The sequence below is a fragment of the Protopterus annectens genome, chromosome 15.part0 (assembly GCF_019279795.1).
Source record: "Protopterus annectens isolate FY-2018-M chromosome 15.part0, PAN1.0, whole genome shotgun sequence".
Lineage (NCBI taxonomy): Eukaryota > Metazoa > Chordata > Ceratodontiformes > Protopteridae > Protopterus > Protopterus annectens.
This window is the reverse complement of record NC_056749.1, coordinates 472,074,650-472,093,723: the sequence shown is the minus strand read 5'-3', so window position 1 is coordinate 472,093,723 and position 19,074 is coordinate 472,074,650. Positions and strand designations below refer to the sequence as shown.

Below are 19,074 nucleotides of genomic sequence, written 5' to 3'. Positions count from 1 at the left end.
GGCATTTACTTCTCTGAAGTACAGGCCAACAGTAAGGGACTCTGGCTAACAAAGTTTGCAGATGACTGCAAACTGGGAGCCATTACTGAATCCCTAAATGATGTGGATACTCTACAAAAGGGCCTTACAGAAACAGATACTTGGTGCCAGAGCCATGGGCTCAAGCTCAATGCCAAGAAATGTAGTTATCCCCTTTGGGAAAAAACATGTACCCATGAATTACCACATAGGTGGCAGTACACTAAACACTGAAAGTGTGATAAGAGACTTAGGAACACAGGTGGACAGTGGTCTCACCTTCGATAACCACACTGCCACAACAATCAGGAAATCCTTCTATGTGGCACACCTCATTAGTAAGGGCTTTTCGTCCAGGAAAAAGGAGGTCATTGTCCCACTGTACTCATCCCTCATTAGACCCATTATAGAATACAATGCCCCATTTGGTATGTACCTCATCTGCAACAACTGGAAAGGCTGCATAAATACCTCACTAAATCACAGGCCTAAAGCAGATGCCCTACCACCTTAAAAAACTCCAGCTATACTCTCTCACATATCATGTACTCGGAGGCAATCTCTGCTTAACGTACAAGGCCATGTCAAACCCAGAGCTGCTGGACATGTTACACAAAGAAATCCCAATCCCTCAGAGCCACATGCTCCAGGGATATAAACCTGGTCATCACAATAAACAAAACATGCTGGAGGGATAGGTTCTTGACCTAGAGACTCCCCAGACTCTGGAATAGACTGCCCATACATGCCAAGCAGAGCGCCTCTTTGGCCCTCTTCAAAAGGAAGCAGTAAAAACCCACACTTGAAGGAAATCAGGTCCAGCCACTGCAAAACTCCAAACAGTTTATTCCACAAAAAGACAGTCCAATTTTAACGCTGCACATACAAGTACGTTTTCGATTCGTGTTCTTCCTCAGAAAATCCAAGACAAATACACTAGGAGAAGAACCACTCCTTTTATACACAAAAATATACCATTAATTGGTTAACAAGAATAATTAACCAATTACAATTTTAACTCTTCACTACCTGAAAGTACTTGCTTTTCATTATACCAAACTCATTATTTAAAGTATACAGTATCCAAAATTAGTGGAAAATATTTTATATTTTATGAATTTTCCATACTTGCAGGTTAATTTTTATAACTAGCAAAATTCATTTCATCATTTATAATGAATATTAAATAAAACTAAATTTAAGTCCCATTTATATTGACTTATATTACTTCTTATTGTTTCATGTTGTGTTAGCATTCTGGTGCCATCTGGTGTTACAAGTGACAAATGGTTAAAAACACATAATTCAATTTTCTCATAAATATACATACTTTATAATTAAAAATGATAATAAATATACTATCTATTTAACTTACAACCAAATATATTGAATATAAATATATATATATATACTCTACAGATTTAATAAAAACACGCATGAGCCGTAGGCTCATATATAAATGTTAATAAATATATATAGGAAAATATATTTAAAAATTATGAAAGACATATGAGATGAAACTATTTGACTATAAACCAATGGTAAAATTTAATGGTAAAGTTTCGGGCCATACATGAGAAATGATGGTAAAGAACATTTAATATCTGATGGCATTGTGGTGATATTGATATTATTATAATGTTATAATTTAGCTGCCCTCATCTTCAACACTGGGGCAATGGATATGATGTCATTGAGGCCAGGGGGTCTATTGGCTTCAAGAATAATTTGCCAAGTTAGTTCTTTATATTCAATTGAAGTTTCCCACGGGCCCCCTCTAACATCCTTATCTACCACTTCCAACACAAAAAAGTTGTATGTTGCATTGATACAACTTATTTTATGTCTGTATAATGCATTTTTACCACAATTTGTTCTAATCTCATAATTATGTTCATAAACTCTATTTTTGAGTTTTCTCTCCGATTTACCAACATAAAAAGCCTCGCAGACCTTACATATCGCAATATAAACAATGCCCATCGTTTCACAATTTGCGAAACATTTACTCTCTATGAAAATATCTCTACTAGAGAAATATAATGTATCTTTTACCATTATATATGGGCGTTGAGAACATCTTCCACATTTGTTCGTACCAATTTTACCAGATTTTAATGCACCCTTCTGTTTATTACTTTCTAAAATAGATTTAATACATTTTCCTTTTCTATAGGTGCACTTCAATGGTTGTTGGAAGATACATCTTAAATCCGAGAATTTTTCAAACCTTCCCCATTCCTCTTCCAACATTTTCTTAATAATTCCTGCTTGGCCACTAAAATCAATAATCATATTTCCATCTACTTCAATTTTTTCCTGTTTTTTGTTACTTGTCCATTCACCACCTAACCCTAAAATAGGTTTAAATTTTGTTGCTCTGCCTTGTTTTACTTCTTCAGATATCACATTGATAAGGTCTGGGGGGTAATTACGTTCTCTAAACATATTATATATCATTGTGCATTCTTCATCAAAATCCTCATCCCTAGACGTCATACGGCTAGCTCTTACATACTGCCCTTTCACCACACTTTTCTTCTGGTATAGTGGATGGGCACTAAAATAAGTTAAATATGAATTCGAAAATGTGTCTTTTCTGAAAATTTTTGAATAAAAACCACTTTCTTCTTTCCCCACAAAAATATCTAAATAGGTGAGGGTTGCTTTATTCATCTGAAACGTGAATTTCAGAAAGTCAGTTGATTTTGAAATATAATCAAAAAATAATTTAAATTGCTCCTCTGAGCCTATCCATAAAAAACACATATCATCTAAAAACCGTCTGTAGAAATTCCAACAATGTTTAAATGGGGAGTTAATTATGTATTTATCCTCCCATGCACTTAAAATAATGTTTACATAGGTAGGGGCACATCTGGCACCCATAGCTATACCTTGCACCTGTTTGATGAACTCACCTTCATAAAATATAAAATTATTAGTGAGAACCAAATCCATAAGGGTCATAATTAAATAAAAATCATTATTATTAAACTTGCCAAAATCAAGAAGGGCTTGCTCGAACCACTTCATACCCTCCCCATGAGGGATTGAAGAAAACAAATCCACTATATCTATGGTTATAAAAATAACCTCTTTTGAAAATACATCCGGTGTTAAATTAGCCAATAAAGACCATGAGTCTAACGACAGCATTACCTAATAATGACATAATTTTTAATTTCTTATCAAGCCATTTTGCTATAGGTGCTGTCACAGAGTTGGCTGAAGCAACAATAGGCCTCAGGGGAAGGTCATTGATATTCTTATGGACCTTAGGTACGCCGAAAATGGTAGGGGTCAAAGGCTTTTCCACATGTAAAAACTTAAACATCTGTAAATCAATAGACCCTTCCAACAACATGTCATATAGTACCATAGCAACCTTCCTGTTACCAATATTCACCTCATTTAATGAGGCTCTAACATATTTTGTGTCATCACTCAAAAGTTGCATCATCTTTGCTTCATATATCATTTGATCCATTATTATGGTACCCCCACCTTTGTCTGGCTTACATACTCTGATAGAAGTATCATTACTTAGCTTTTTGAGCAATAAAAATTCTTCTTTTGTCATATTATAACCTACTCTTTCTTTAGTTAATTCCTTCCTAATTCTATTTTCCATTAATAATTCGAAATTCTTTAATTGGGGGTGAAGCGGTGGGTTATATATACTCTTACGTCTTAGCTCATTATTAGCGTTGCCACATTCATGCCCTTGAAATATAATTTCAAAATTCTTTTTCCTAAGAAACAATTTCAAATCAATTAAAACCTTAGTGATATCTGCTTTCTTGTTGGGAACGAATTTAAAACCTTTTGAAAACAGTGAAAAACAAGTCTCATTGATATCTATTGAACTATAATTAAAAATGTTGTAACCTTTATAACTCCATACATGTCCATCAACCTTGATCTGGTCAAATCTAGCTACCACTGGTTTTGTTCTCTGTTGTAATTCTGGTTGCGATTCTGGTTGTGATAGCCTGTTTGACGTCCTCTCCCCCTCCCCCCTAATTGAAAATTTCTTTGATGGGCATTATTTTGCTGATAATTTTTAATTCTTTCTGACCTTCTTAGCTGGGGGAATTCTGTTTCATCTTCCAAAAAGACATCATTATCAATAACTCCTTCATTCCCTATATGTCTATCATAATCATAGTCCTATTCACCATTAAAGCCATTATTTACTTTGTATGGTCTAGGTTTAGGATAGGCTATATTCTCCTTATATTCATTTATATCTCTATCCAACTTTTTACATTTTCTTTCATAAATATTTTTAATACTTTTTTCTATCTTCCCTAACAGCTCATGGTACTTTCTTCGGTTGTCGTCCACAGTAAAAAGTAAATCAGAAGTAATAACACTATTTAAATGCTCAATTTTACTGTTCAGAAAGTCCATTTCTCTATCATTCTCACTAATTATAGCTCTTAAAACATTCAGACCACACTTATTAAAAATATCTAATAGTTCTTTATGTAATTCACCACCTTGTTTGACCCTATTTGGGTATTTAAATATACGTAGCCCTTTTGGAACAATTTCCAAACTCAAACATTCTTTTAAATAAATATTTTCCAATTCAATATTCTTGTATCTAAACAAAAATTCATCTAACATTTTGACATTTGATTTATATAAAATATTATTGTCACTTGCACTCACCAGATAAGCCCCTTTATCTTTAAAATTGAATTTCATGTGCAACAAATCGCTTAAGTCCTTGTCATGCCTCTGTGTATTATTTTTAAAGTTCACAGATGCCTCTCCTTCCTTCCGATGAACAGTAGCATTCCTTCCTTCACCTTCCTTTGAATGATTGACTTCCGAAACGCCAGCTAACCTCATAGTGTCAGCAACCTCTCTGGTTGAACGCATCCCCTCCATCCGAGAAGTATTAGCGATCATCGGCGATAAAACCTCATTTTCACCAATATTATGAGTATTTCCGTCGCCTATACCCCCACTGGAAATCAGAAGCTGTTTGGAAGCCTCCCCTACACCTCCTTTCTCTCTCCGTTTGAGGGCTTCCTGGTTAAAAGGGACTTCCGCCGATGACATCACCAGTGGGCTGTACCTTTGCGAAAGCAGCTCGATTAGCTGTGTTAATTGGTCCGATAACCTGTCCATCCTGTCTGCTCTGATGTCGGCTCCTATTGTGGATGTAGTTGCAGGCTCACCCTCCTCAGAATCCATACCAACACACGATAATTAGAAAAGGATTCAAGTGCAAAAATAAAAACTAGCAGTAAAAACCCACACTTGAAGGAAATCAGGTCCAGCCACTGCAAAACTCCACAAAGTGTGGTGAAAGGGCAGTATGTAAGAGCTAGCCGTATGACGTCTAGGGATGAGGATTTTGATGAAGAATGCACAATGTTATATAATATGTTTAGAGAACGTAATTACCCCCCAGACCTTATCAATGTGATATCTGAAGAAGTAAAACAAGGCAGAGCAACAAAATTTAAACCTATTTTAGGGTTAGGTGGTGAATGGACAAGTAACAAAAAACAGGAAAAAATTGAAGTAGATGGAAATATGATTATTGATTTTAGTGGCCAAGCAGGAATTATTAAGAAAATGTTGGAAGAGGAATGGGGAAGGTTTGAAAAATTCTCGGATTTAAGATGTATCTTCCAACAACCATTGAAGTGCACCTATAGAAAAGGAAAATGTATTAAATCTATTTTAGAAAGTAATAAACAGAAGGGTGCATTAAAATCTGGTAAAATTGGTACGAACAAATGTGGAAGATGTTCTCAATGCCCATATATAATGGTAAAAGATACATTATATATCTCTAGTAGAGATATTTTCATAGAGAGTAAATGTTTCGCAAATTGTGAAACGATGGGCATTGTTTATATTGCGATATGTAAGGCCTGCGAGGCTTTTTATGTTGGTAAATCGGAGAGAAAACTCAAAAATAGAGTTTATGAACATAATTATGAGATTAGAACAAATTGTGGTAAAAATGCATTATACAGACATAAAATAAGTTGTATCAATGCAACATACAACTTTTTTGTGTTGGAAGTGGTAGATAAGGATGATAGAGGGGGCCCGTGGGAAACTTCAATTGAATATAAAGAACTAACTTGGCAAATTATTCTTGAAGCCAATAGACCCCCTGGCCTCAATGACATCATATCCATTGCCCCAGTGTTGAAGATGAGGGCAGCTAAATTATAACATTATAATAATATCAATATCACCACAATGCCATCAGATATTAAATGTTCTTAACCATCATTTCTCATGTATGGCCCGAAACTTTACCATTAAATTTTACCATTGGTTTATAGTTAAATAGTTTCATCTCGTATGTCTTTCATAATTTTTAAATATATTTTCCTATATATATTTATTAACATTTATATATGAGCCTACGGCTCATGCGTGTTTTTATTAAATCTGTAGAGTATATATATATATTTATATTCAATATATTTGGTTGTAAGTTAAATAGATAGTATATTTATTATCATTTTTAATTATAAAGTATGTATATTTATGAGAAAGTTTAATTGTATTAAAATTATGTGTTTTTAACCATTTGTCACTTGTAACACCAGATGGCGCCAGAATGCTAACACAACATGAAATAAGAAGTAATATAAGTCAATATAAATGGGACTTAAATTTAGTTTTATTTAATATTCATTATAAATGATGAAATGAATTTTGCTAGTTATAAAAATTAACCTGCAAGTATGGAAAATTCATAAAATATAAAATATTTTCCACTAATTTTGGATACTGAATACTTTAAATAATGAGTTTGGTATAATGAAAAGCAAGTACTTTCAGGTAGTGAAGAGTTAAAATTGTAATTGGTTAATTATTCTTGTTAACCAATTAATGGTATATTTTTGTGTATAAAAGGAGTGGTTCTTCTCCTAGTGTATTTGTCTTGGATTTTCTGACGAAGAACACGAATCGAAAACGTACTTGTATGTGCAGCGTTAAAATTGGACTGTCTTTTTGTGGAATAAACTGTTTGGAGTTTTGCAGTGGCTGGACCTGATTTCCTTCAAGTGTGGGTTTTTACTGCTAGTTTTTATTTTTGCACTTGAATCCTTTTCTAATTATCCTCTTCAAAAGGAAACTTGATGATAGGATGGGAGAAAGGAAATTCACCCCGGGGATCACGTCAGTCACCCTGCTAGACAGGGGTCCAGTGAAGTAAATAGTGTGGGAAGAAATAGCCAGGGAATTGTTATGGCTAGGCTTGTATAGGCCCTAGGGCCTAGTACCAACCTATGAACCATTGGGATAAATGACTTTCGGGTAGTTTACCACAACAATGCTGGAGCCTTTGTAAATAAACCTACACTGGCTACAGGGCTCCACATTTAACCATACCCTTCACAGTCATGTTGTACCCCCATTTCTTAAGGGTTGTAGTTTTAAATTTGTTATTCATATTAATCACATACTTATAGACTATGTTGGGGTTTTGACCCAACTTGTTCACCAGGTGCTTTGATATATCTGTCCCAATTATGAGTTAAAATGTTTTTAACATCCTTGCTTCTTCTACTGAAACTACAAATATAGGCTGTATAATAGTTGTAGAAAATAACACTCCAGTACTAACCATTTGGGAATACCCATTCCCTGCACTAACCCCCCCAAAGACCCAAGCCCGTGTTTTAAATTGGACTTGTATTGACCTTGTCTTTCCTTAACTACTTTGTCCATCAACTTCTAGTCCAAGTCTGGAAAAAGCTTGATCTCCTAGTGCTGTTTTAAAAGATGGTCTACTAAGGGAGATGCTGTTTTCCTGGAAACTCCACAAGGAGTACACCTGCTGTCTAACAGGGAGTAGCCATCTTTTAGACCTTTATGTAGGATCACTGAAAGTTACCAGCCTAGTGGCCCTAGGGCTCTTACAAGCCTAGCTAACTTCTACCCGTATTTCTATGGTCAGCACCTGTTGCCCCTGTCCAAGAGGGACACTGGTGGAACCTCTGGTGTGAATTTACAGTTATGCATACAGTTGTCCAGACTGCATTTGAAGAGGGACAATGAGGTGCTCTGTTTACATGAAGTGGGAGTGTGATCCAAAGGTGTGGTAACCCCCCTGGGAGACAAATCTGTCCCTCTAGCAGGTTCTGTTAATGTTACATAACAGGTTAAGATCTTTAGAATGGGTAACCAGTGTACCGTTTGACTTTTGGATATGCAGCATTTCCAATAAAGCAGGGTCAGAGATTGCCTCTGAGTAGTCTGTATGTAACATAATAAAATTACAGTGATTTCAGATGATCCACATAGGACAGATGTTGAAAACTTTGACTTTTCTTTGTGAGGAACCTTTGAGGTCTCTCCAATTGCTGCAGGTGCTTGGAAAGGTACATACCAAAAGGGATGTTGTACTCAATTATTGATGAGGGAAGAGTACAGGGAGGTTATAACTTTTTTTTCTGGAGGCAATGCCTTTACTTAGGAGGTGAGCAATATAGAATGCCCTTCTTACCACTGTGGAGACATAGTGATGAAAGGCAAGGTTGCTGTCAACCTGTGTGCCCAGGTCTCATGCCACTAAGTGCATACTTAGAGCATTGCTATTGATATGTTATAGCAGGAACATCACTCGTACTGAAAGGGATGATAATACTTTTTTTGCATTGAGTTTAAGGCCATGACTTTGGCACTAATCATCTGTATGTGCAAGACCATCTTGTAGGATGTTAACATCATTTGGAGATTCTGTGACCACTCCCAGTTTGCAGTCATCAGCAAACTTTGTCAGCCACAGAGCTTTAGTTTTTGCTTGTACTTCACAGAAATAGATTCCAAATAGTAGAGGTCCCAGGGCTGATCCCTGTAGAACACCACTGGTTACACATCTGCTGTTGGAGGTAGATTCCTGCATTCTGACTATCTGTGTTCCATCAGTGAGCCAGTTAGCGACCCATCTAATGATATAAGGGCTGATACCTAGCTGTGTGAGTTTGTCAGTGATGCCTAAGTGGGGGATAGTGTGAAAAGCCATGGCTAAGCCTAGCCAGGCTGCATGCACAGATTTCCTCTCATCCAGGGCCTTGGTGCACTGTCTTGAAGTTCACCAGGTTTAACAGGCTTGACCTCTCTTTGAAAAATCCAAACTGAGTAGGGCCAAATGTTTGAATATTACCCATGTCTTTGTTGTTAAGGTCCATGATGATTTGATCCACGACCTTGCAGATAAGGCTAGTCAGGCTAATAAGTCTGTAGTTCAGTGGAAGCACCACCTTTGTGCAAGGGAATAATGGTGGCCATGTAGGATGCATCCTGGAGTGTTGTCATAGGTTCATAGGCTGGTACTAGGCTAACTGCCTTTTGCAGGCCATTTTAAGCCTAGCCACTGACCCAATGTGAGAATCAAACCATGCACCTGCTGTTTGTAAGGCAAACACCTTAACCATTATGCCATCCTCCCACCCTGGTCCCATAGATGCTGTGTTTTGGCCTCAGAGATGGCATTTACAACCTGCTCTTTAGAGATACAAGGTATGGGACAGGTGGTAGGGATGTCATGGGGTACGTGTGGCAGGGACAGGGGAGTTAAGTTTTCAAAGAACCTGCCGGCCAACAGGTTAGCTATGTCCACAGGCTCAGTGTATGTGATATTAGCTACCAGTTCAGCACAAATCTAGGCCTTTCCTTTTAGGTTACGGATGTAACTAAAGAATGCCTTATGGTTGTCTTTAGTTGAGGAAGCTAATTTGGATTTGTAGTATACTTTGGAATACTTCGCAAGAAATCTTATTTTCTTGTTTAACCTGAGGAGGGAGTGTTTCCAGTTTAGGGCTCGCTCCCTCTTGCTCTTAAACAGCAATTTCTTCCTCTTATTGTAAAGCCTGCTTTTGGCAGCTGTCCACCAGGCAGGTTTGCTCTTCCTTGAGGAGCTTGTTTTGGTTGTCAAGTACAGCTGAGCCAATGCAGTTATACAGGTGTTTGTATAATGTATTATTGTAGAACTTGGCATAGTTGCCAGTTTCATCTGGGGGGGGGGGGTGCAGTGAAGCTGTTTACACAATCCAGTAAGGGGTTATAATTATTGGATAAGTTATTTAGTTTAGTTGCTGCTGGGGGGGGGGGGGGTGCTCGGGTATGAAAGTTACTTCAAATGAGTGATTTGTGGTCGGATCTCACTAGGGAAGGCCTCACAGTGGGGGTGCTACAGTGGTCTCCCATATTGGTAAGCACCAAATCCAGGATGGTGGCACCCCTTGTGCGGGTATCAACCAGCTGGTCCAGGGCATTAGTGTTAAAGTCAAGGAACCTTTGCACAAGTGAGTTTCAGCATGAGTTATTTACCCAGTCAATGGATAGGTAGTTAAAGTCACCCAAAACCATGGTATTCGGATGTATCTTGATAGACTCAAGTAGATCCAAATAGGCAGAGTGGGTGTCCTGATTCATGGAGGGGATCATGTAGCTGATAATGACTTGAAGAGGTGTCCTACCAACAGTTAATTGCACCTGAAGTGTCTCCAGGGAGTCATACTGTTTAACCAATCTGGAGGTGTGTTTATGTTTATAATGAATATTGATACACTGCCTCCTTTAGTTTTCACTCCTTTAGCTTGTGGTCTGAACGTGTGGAAGGAGTTGTAACCCTGTATGGCTGCGATGCTCTCCACTGCCTTGAGCTAGGTCTCTGTGACTGCACAAATGTCTGTGTCTTCCAAGGTGAGGACTGGTTAAGGTGAGTCTAGTTTCATGTAGCATTTAGCAGCATAACCTTGAGGTTGTTTTCAGATGCAGCTTTTACATCAGGAATTTTGTCCTTGCGACACTGCCTAAAAAAGCACTATGGTGGTGGCAAGAGCCTTAGCCAGTAGCCAAAATCCCAGGGGTGACAGATGAAGACCATTTCTGGCAAAGCATCGAGGTCTGTCGATCATATCATCCCTGGCTGACAGATACTGGATCCCCTTAGAATGACACCAGAAACTAAGCCAATTATTGAAGTCGGTCATTTTTTGTTTGTATTGAGGCATCATCCTAGGTGAAGGCAAAATGCCGCTTAAGGCTAGGGACATACCTGCCTGAAAGATATAGTCTCAGCGGTCAGTCAAGTCTCTCTTCATACATTCCAGATGTACATCTCAAGTCGTTCACATTAACATGGACTATAATGGAGTCATAACAGTGCCTGTTGTTGAGACTTTAAGTGCGTGTGTGATATGGCAGATCCTGGCACTTGACAGCTGACTGTGGCCTTTTCCTTATCCAGCCTGGTGAGAGACATCTCTGTGTCTCATGATGGAATCACCTACGACTAATATGTTTGGTTTTGTGTTTTGCCTCAAGGGCTTGTCAAGTGAGACACAGGTCAGTTATTATGTGTATTTTGTTCTGGAGAGGAAGTATTATGTGTAGCGTGTTTGTGTTTGGGAGTTCTCTGGTGTTTAGGTATGATTCTGGTGAGGACCTCTGCATATGTAGGTATATGTAATGTGGGTTTGAGTAGAGTAGTAGGTGAGTTGTGCATGCTGACAACCTGCTCATTGTCATATGTACTGACTGGTGTGTGAGAGAGCATGGATTCAAGGTTCTTAATATAGTTGCATCTCTCACATGTTGAGTTTGTGAGGACTAGGAGTAGAGGGTTGTCGCTGAACATGAAGCAGTTGCTACACTGCCTCAGGATGCCCATGTAAACCAAGGTGGCTGGAGAAACTGTGTGAAATTATCCATCCATAGTGTTAGTTACATTTATGTGGTTAGAAAAAGAGGTCACACTTTGGAATGGCTAGTGGGTGAGAAGTGTGTTAGTACCTCTGAGGCTGGGCTTATTGTTCCACCTGACAGTAGAGCAGGGCCACGAAAGACCTCTGGAGGACCACAAGCAAAATGCTAAGGAAAACTTTAATGAGAAAAATGTTTGCATCTATAACCACCAACAGTAACCACCGCTATGCAGCAGTGAACGATAATGCGCTACCCGCAAACAAGTGCAAATACGGAGCTTAAAAAAACTGAAATAACCCTTTTAAATCAAACTAGCCAATAAGAACACTCTCTCTGAGCTGTAGTCCAGTCACCCTCAATTTTATGGGACCCAGACAGCACTCTCCTCCCACAAGGGTGCAGAAGGGCCTTCACCAACAAAGATGGGTTGAGTTTGATGCTCAGAAGTTATAAAACAGACCCAGAAAGAGCAAACCTGGAACTGGGCTATGCTACAGCTGAACTTGTACATTATATAGTAAACGGTGGCAAAAGGTTCAGACAATTCAGACAGACAGTAGAATGCAAATTAAAAGTGCAATACAGGAGCAAAAACAGGTGCTTATAGTTAGATTGAAGCGATGGATGCCTCAGATCTTACAGTATCTCAGTGATGAGCTGGGTTTTAGTGCTCAAGTGATACCAAACAATCTAGATTTGGCAAGTCTGAATCTGGCCTGTGCTATAAAATGCAGAAGTACTAGAAATTCAAAGTGCATAAAAATCACAGTCACAACAGCAAAAAATAGACTGCTAGGTCAGTAAGAAGGTTGTTCTATCAGTAACAAGGAGCCAATTTAACCTATGCCAAAGAAGGCTGTGTTGGGTTTGGGAGTCAGCAAACAGTGCAGATCTGCAAATCGTATTTGCTGTAGTCTTTGTGTTTTGTAGGGTAAGTGAAAAGTCAAAAGGAGAAAGGCTGTATTCCAGTTTAGGTAGAGTTCCTTCTCTCACTTCCATTTCCTTGAATTTCTAATCAATCTCGAAGTATAATGTCTATTTGACAAACACTGAAATACATTTCTGACTATTTAACAAACATTGAAATACACCTCTTCAAAATGCTCAGAGTTCATATCTAATTGCATAAGTGTATTTTACACTGTAATATTTCATATGAATGTAATCCACTTAGCAAATGTGTGGGTGTCTGCAGTGTTTCTCCCTGAGCCTCCGCTGAAAATGAGCTTTGTCCCAGTCAGACTTTCCCGGTAAACAAATATTAAATAAGTAAATAAATGAAATGTTAATATATAGTATTTAGTTGCTGTTCATGTATACTACTGAATACCTATTTACAATATTTGTAATACTCTGGAGCTTTTATCCCAGGGCCTCCACTGAAAAGGGGTTTTTGGCTAAATCTAGTTAGACAAACCTAGTAAGAAAAAAAATACATCTGTTATATCAAAAAGGGTAGGAGGGACATAGTAATTAGGTTAGTTCTAACTACTAAACCATTGGAAAATAATGGCTCTTAAATGTGGGTATTTAAGTGTGTTTTATCAATTTATCAGTCTTAGATTACCAGCATCACACCAAAGATTAACAGTGTAGCCTGGAGCTACAGTTCCGAAGCCTATCAGTAGTAAGGGTTTTAAGCTTAGTTTTTCAGATATAAATGAATAGAAAAAATCCACTCACACATTATTTTTTTTCTTCTTGTCACACATTATTAATCTCTGCCATTAGTCAAACCCTAATGATGCTATAAGGAGGAAAAATATTTTCATCTTACTCTCCTGGCTTTTTGTCAGTGTTTGATTTGCGTTTTTCTACAATGCATTTTCTGCAAATGTACATGTCATCTTCTAGTGGCATTTGTTATGGCAGTTTTGCATTATAAACATTATCTGGTTCACTTAAGTCAATAAGATGGGGAAGGGGTGATTAATATCAAAGACACTAATTCTACCTACAGTGTTAAAATCCGAATACAACACAAGCCAGCTCTGCCCAAGTTACAGTTATTAATCAAAATATTCAAATTTCTCACATTTGGGCAATGAACAGCAGCTACAGTTTGGAAACAGCTGTCAAACCTGATATTTGAATGTTACTTAAAATGCTGTATAAGAGATGGTCACTAACAGCCAGCTATATTTCAAAGTACTATATTAAATGCTCAGTAGCATACCTGACCCCTGTACTACACGTCATGCACCCATTGACAGTAGCATGCATCCCCAACTACCAGGAATGTCAGCAACATACTAAGAAAAATATACCTTTAAACTGTACCTCACGAGGAATATTCCTTTTTAAGTTTTAAAATTGCACACTGAAAGGTCTGATGCACATTCAACGTTAGTAATATTTTGGAGGTGGAAGGCTGAAAAGTCAGTTGACAAGTTATTCACAAATGCTGAAGATCCAATACTGTGCTGCAGGTACTTCAATGTCACTCCTGCACTATGTCAGTCATTAGGCAACCAACATGTGACATCAGCAGCTATGCATTATACTCTATGTCTGGTTGACTTAAGTCACTGAGGTTTATGAAGGAAACAGACTGGACTGACCCTAATTTAACTTTTTTAAGTGTGACAACATATGGTGGAAATCACTACAGGCAGCCTATAAGTGGGGCTCCTACCTCCCTTTAACAACCTCCCCTCACTTTCACATGTGCTTATTAACTCTAGTACTATTGTAGGCAGTACAGGTTGTGCACTGTGTGTATCCATAGTCCAGGACTGCCAATCAAACCAGTCAACAAAACCACACCTGTGCAAAAATGCTGGTGTGGTGTTTCTTTGGGATGTCACCAAATCAAAGGAAGCAAAGTAATAAAAAAGATGATAAACTCCGTACTGTGCGCAAGTTGGTAGAGAGACAGAACCTTTGTAAATATGATCCTTTCATCATAGGAGTCTCTCTCTGTCACTATAAAATGATATCAAGGAGGTGAAAGCCTTGACAACAGAACAGTCATGCACCATGACAGCCCTCTTTTAGGCCATTTTGGGTATTAAATTAGAAAGTAATAACCACTTTCATCGATACAAAGGTATTAGTAATGTATGCAGGATAGTCCAAGATATGCTGAAAATGTATGTTTGAGTGTAGTTGCCCTTATATATCATTCTGTTTTAGACAGACCTGTTTCCCATTTTCTGTGGTGCAAATGCAAGTCTGTTCATCTGAACTCTTAAGTTTATTTTTCTGTGATGAAAAATGTATTTGTTTTTTTTCGTTATTTTAATGATTTGGAAAACTTGACTGAAAATGTTTGTGCTAAGTATAGATCTAGATAGTGTATTCACTCATAAATTCAGCTTTTCTTGTCAGATTTATTAATGTCACTGTTTAAAAGAGAAGTAGTTAAGCTTGTTTATGGATTTTAAGTCATCATATATTACAGCACCTAAATATTTCAACTTTTTAAGATGCCATATGAATAGAAAATTGACCATAATTGATGTTAAATAATTGCATTAGAATTTAAGCACCTCAGTTTTATTACAGTTCATTTTTATGAAGAGTTCCTTACCAAATTACACTTCTGTATCTCAATTCAAGGGTTTCAAAGATTGGTCTGATTTTCATACGAACATACACATGTACTTACAATACTCAAGCATACACACACACACACAGAGGTGTGTGTGTATGCGCATATACTAACATGTCTGCATATAAGAAAGCTTTCCCCTACACAATTACTTGCACCTAATAAGCATGCATGTGTTCAATACTAATTTATGTGTAGTTGAAGTAATGACTTTTTTTTTTTTTTTACATTACTGTAGGACCTAAAGGAAGTCCAGGCATCCCAGGACCACCAGGACCATCTGGCATCCCAGGACAGAAAGGATTACCTGGTGACATGGGCTTACCAGGTAAGAATTAATTCTACAGTGGACACTTTTTTTCAACATAACCCTTTAATACCATCAAACGAGTTTCTGGGTACAAATGGTCACAACATGTAATTAAGTAATTTATCAAATACATTTCTGAATGAAAAAAGTTGTGCAATAATATATTTGTTATATATTTTATATATTTTGAAATGCTGTTTTACAGATGTGGCAAGGTCCCGCAGAACTTAAATGCAAGGTCTGTTACTCCTACTTCTCTTTTGGACTTATAATAATCAGCTGTAGGTCCTCTGCACCTTTCATTTTAGAAATATCCCCTTCCTTACTGACCCCTTTTGAGGATGAATTTGTCAAAACATGGTTCACATAGTCAAACTTTGGGCAGTTCATCTACTCCTACCAGAAAAGTTGCCGGTAAATAAACTGTGTACATGTATGTATATCAATTACGCAAGTGTTATTTTAGCCACTTGTTAGTGTGCTAAATTAGTATGAAAATGTGATTAGTGTAGTTTGTTAAAGTTAGAAAACTGCAGAATCTTTTTAAGGACAAACTGTAAAAAAATATTAAGAGAAAATTCAGTGTAAGAATATAATTTTTTCAATTTTGGTATGCCTAGGTTGTGTAAAGAAAGTACACTGTAGTTCTGTCATAAACATACAGTAGTACATTTTATGCAAGTTCTGTGGCCATCAGCCAGGGACATGGCAAGGGGGAGTGAAGAGGTGGGGTGCCCTGTGCTCAAGCAGCTAGAGGGTATGATCTGTGGCTTTGAAGTTGTGCTGACTGGTCACTGTCTAGAAATTAAATAATTTTCATTGGATTGAATTGCTGACACTGCAGTGCAGCATGGTGGGTGGGGGGCTGCTGCACTCCGGAGTGTGTTGACCTTCAGATGAGATGTTAAACTAAGATCCTATTAGCTTGAGTTGGTGGACATAAAAGATTCTACAGCATCTACTGAAGAGAGTAGAGGAAGCTTCATATCCTGGCCTAATCACTCCTGGTAGTAGAAATACCACCTCATGTGTCCCCTGAAAATCGGCCATTTGCCTATTGGAACTAACTGGGTCAACAACAGTTAAACACAGACAGACAAATCATTGCCAACACACATTCACTAAAATAAGGTGAAGCACAATCTATCAACATGTATTCATAATTTAAAATCCTTGAAAACTACACCCACAAAACCTGTAGGTTCCAGTTAGAAAAAAAAAAGTATTATTTTCAGGAGGGCAAGCTGCCATACTCCCTGCCCACCCAAACACTCAAGTGTAGTAACTCATTATTGGGGTACCACAGAGATCAGTTTTTCTTCTCTTGCTTGGCACTTATTTTGCAGACATCCAAGCCAATTTCCCTTAGGTGTGGTTGGCCAAGATTGTTGATGGCTGCAAGCTGGGCACTGTTGCCTGCACATCGACTGATACTAAACTGCTCCAAAAATGTATGAAGCATGCACATACCCGATGAACTTAAAACAGTATTAAACATAACTCAGAAAAAGTGCAGTATAGAAGCATGCAACAAAAAAGCTCTTCACATTTCATGTGCTATAAGTGATACTCTTCTTCAAACAAATATGGTCATAAGATACCTGGGTACTTAATGTGGGCAATTTTCTCTCATTCATTATCATGTTACACTACAATCAGGAAATCCTTCTATCTGGCCCAGTTAATTTCCAAGGGAATATTTTCAAAACCCAAAGAAGTCATCTTGCCAATGTCCTCTTTCCTTAACACGCCCATCAGCAGATATAGTGCTCCCACTGGTATGTACAAATCCAAGCATATTGCCCAGCTGGATAGGTCCCAATGATTTTTGGGTTCCTATCAGATGACCAAAGATGCATTTTTGTTGAATGCGTATTGGACAAACCTGAAATGTCGAAAAGACAAAATGATGAAGCGGCATATAAGCAAATTCTTTCCCTGGGAAAGAAGTCATGTGGCCGCTTCTGTCACTTTGCCATTTTTGGCACTGTAGTGTGATCTCGGAGTTGGTATATTTAAGTAGGGGGGTGTGAGGGGTACAGCCCCCCACTTTATGCAATGTTTCAATGTCTTTTTTTTTTTTTTTTTTTTTTTGGAACAGCGATTTTTTTTCCCCGGGGAAAAAAAAAATCGCTGTTCTGGTTGCTCGACGTCTTGTGAATTCTAACTTTTTAGTTCGATATAACAATGATCAATCATTTGATCATTCATTGTGATAATATAGACCCTGATTTTTAACCAAAAAAAATTAAAGCTTTAAATCCTTCAACTGTCTTGATAAATTAGCACAGCTCTTTCGTACCTTAATGTTATCCTCAGAAAACTGTTATGTAAAAGAACTTAAAATTATGTCACCTAAAAGGTCAGATTCAAAGTCTACAGGTTTGGATGAATATCAGTGAGCCTTTGTTCTGTGAGAGTAAGTCCACTTTGAGAGTTAACTATTGCCTTGGCCACATGAAACGGAAAGGGAAACCAATGTTGCCTTGGCCCAAAGGAATCTCAAACAAGATTTTTGGCTTGACCTTCTTGATCATCAGAAGAACTTTTGAAATCAAAAGAATTGGGTGAAAGGCATACAAGAAATCCCTTGTCCAAGAAAAAAAGTCATGTCATCTGTTCACATCTGGGGCTTGGTACTCCTGAATAAAACAGTCTGAGTTGCCTGTTGTGTATGGAGGTAAAAAGATCCATCAGTGGTGTACCATGCTGATAGACAATATGCAGAAAAACCTCCGTTTAACATCCACACATGAGGGTCTGCTCTAGATCTGCTGAAAATATCTGCAACTTGATTTCTCCCTGAGAGAATATACTCAGTTTGTTTAAAAAGTTTGTGCTGGTTTGCAGTTTCTTAAGCTGTCACGGCTAACTTGCTTAGATGGTAAGACTTGCTGCCCCCTTGCTTGTTTATATACCACATATAACTGTGGAACTGTCTATGAAGACTTGAAGAGCACCTGGAGTCCAGAGGTGATACAAAGACTGAAGAGCCAGAATTAGTGCCTTTGCCTCCTTTAAGTTGATGTGGCCTTTTCTTTTTTTGTGGAACCAAACCTCTTGAACCCTAATATCCTTGGAACAGCCACCACATGCCGGGTCTGTGGCACCTGTAAAGAGACACTGGCAAGGAGAAGGCAGAAAAGGTGCGGTAAGACTTACAGAATCTGGTCTTTTCACCAAAAAACTCCTTCGTTATAAGGGGTAGAAGGGGAGGTTTGAAGGTTAGTGGATGACAATGCTGAGTCCAAACAGATTTCTGATACCACTGTATCTTCTTCATATGGATTCTGGCTAAAGGAACTGTCAGAATCACTGAAGCCATGTAGCCCAGAGCTCTGAGAACTTATCTTTCAGTTACCGTATCCAAAGATGGAAGGTTCAGAAAATGCTCCTCAGAAACAAAATCTTGTCTTCTGGAAGAACTGTCAATGACATGGTATTGATTCTGCAACCCAGGAAAATCCAATCCTGAGACAGAATCAAG

The 19,074-nt window shown here is 37.9% G+C and overlaps 1 protein-coding gene across 4 annotated transcripts in view; it reads left to right on the top strand.

Annotated features, from left to right (window-relative positions):
- The window catches only part of COL4A5 (collagen type IV alpha 5 chain), a 3,591,008-nt gene that overhangs the window by 2,760,125 nt on the left and 811,809 nt on the right, over positions 1-19,074 (top strand). For all 4 annotated transcript variants that reach the window (XM_044057208.1, XM_044057205.1, XM_044057207.1 and 1 more), the window contains one exon: positions 15,516-15,605. In XM_044057208.1, coding sequence (XP_043913143.1) covers positions 15,516-15,605 — 90 coding nt within the window. The remainder of the gene's footprint in view (positions 1-15,515; positions 15,606-19,074) is intronic.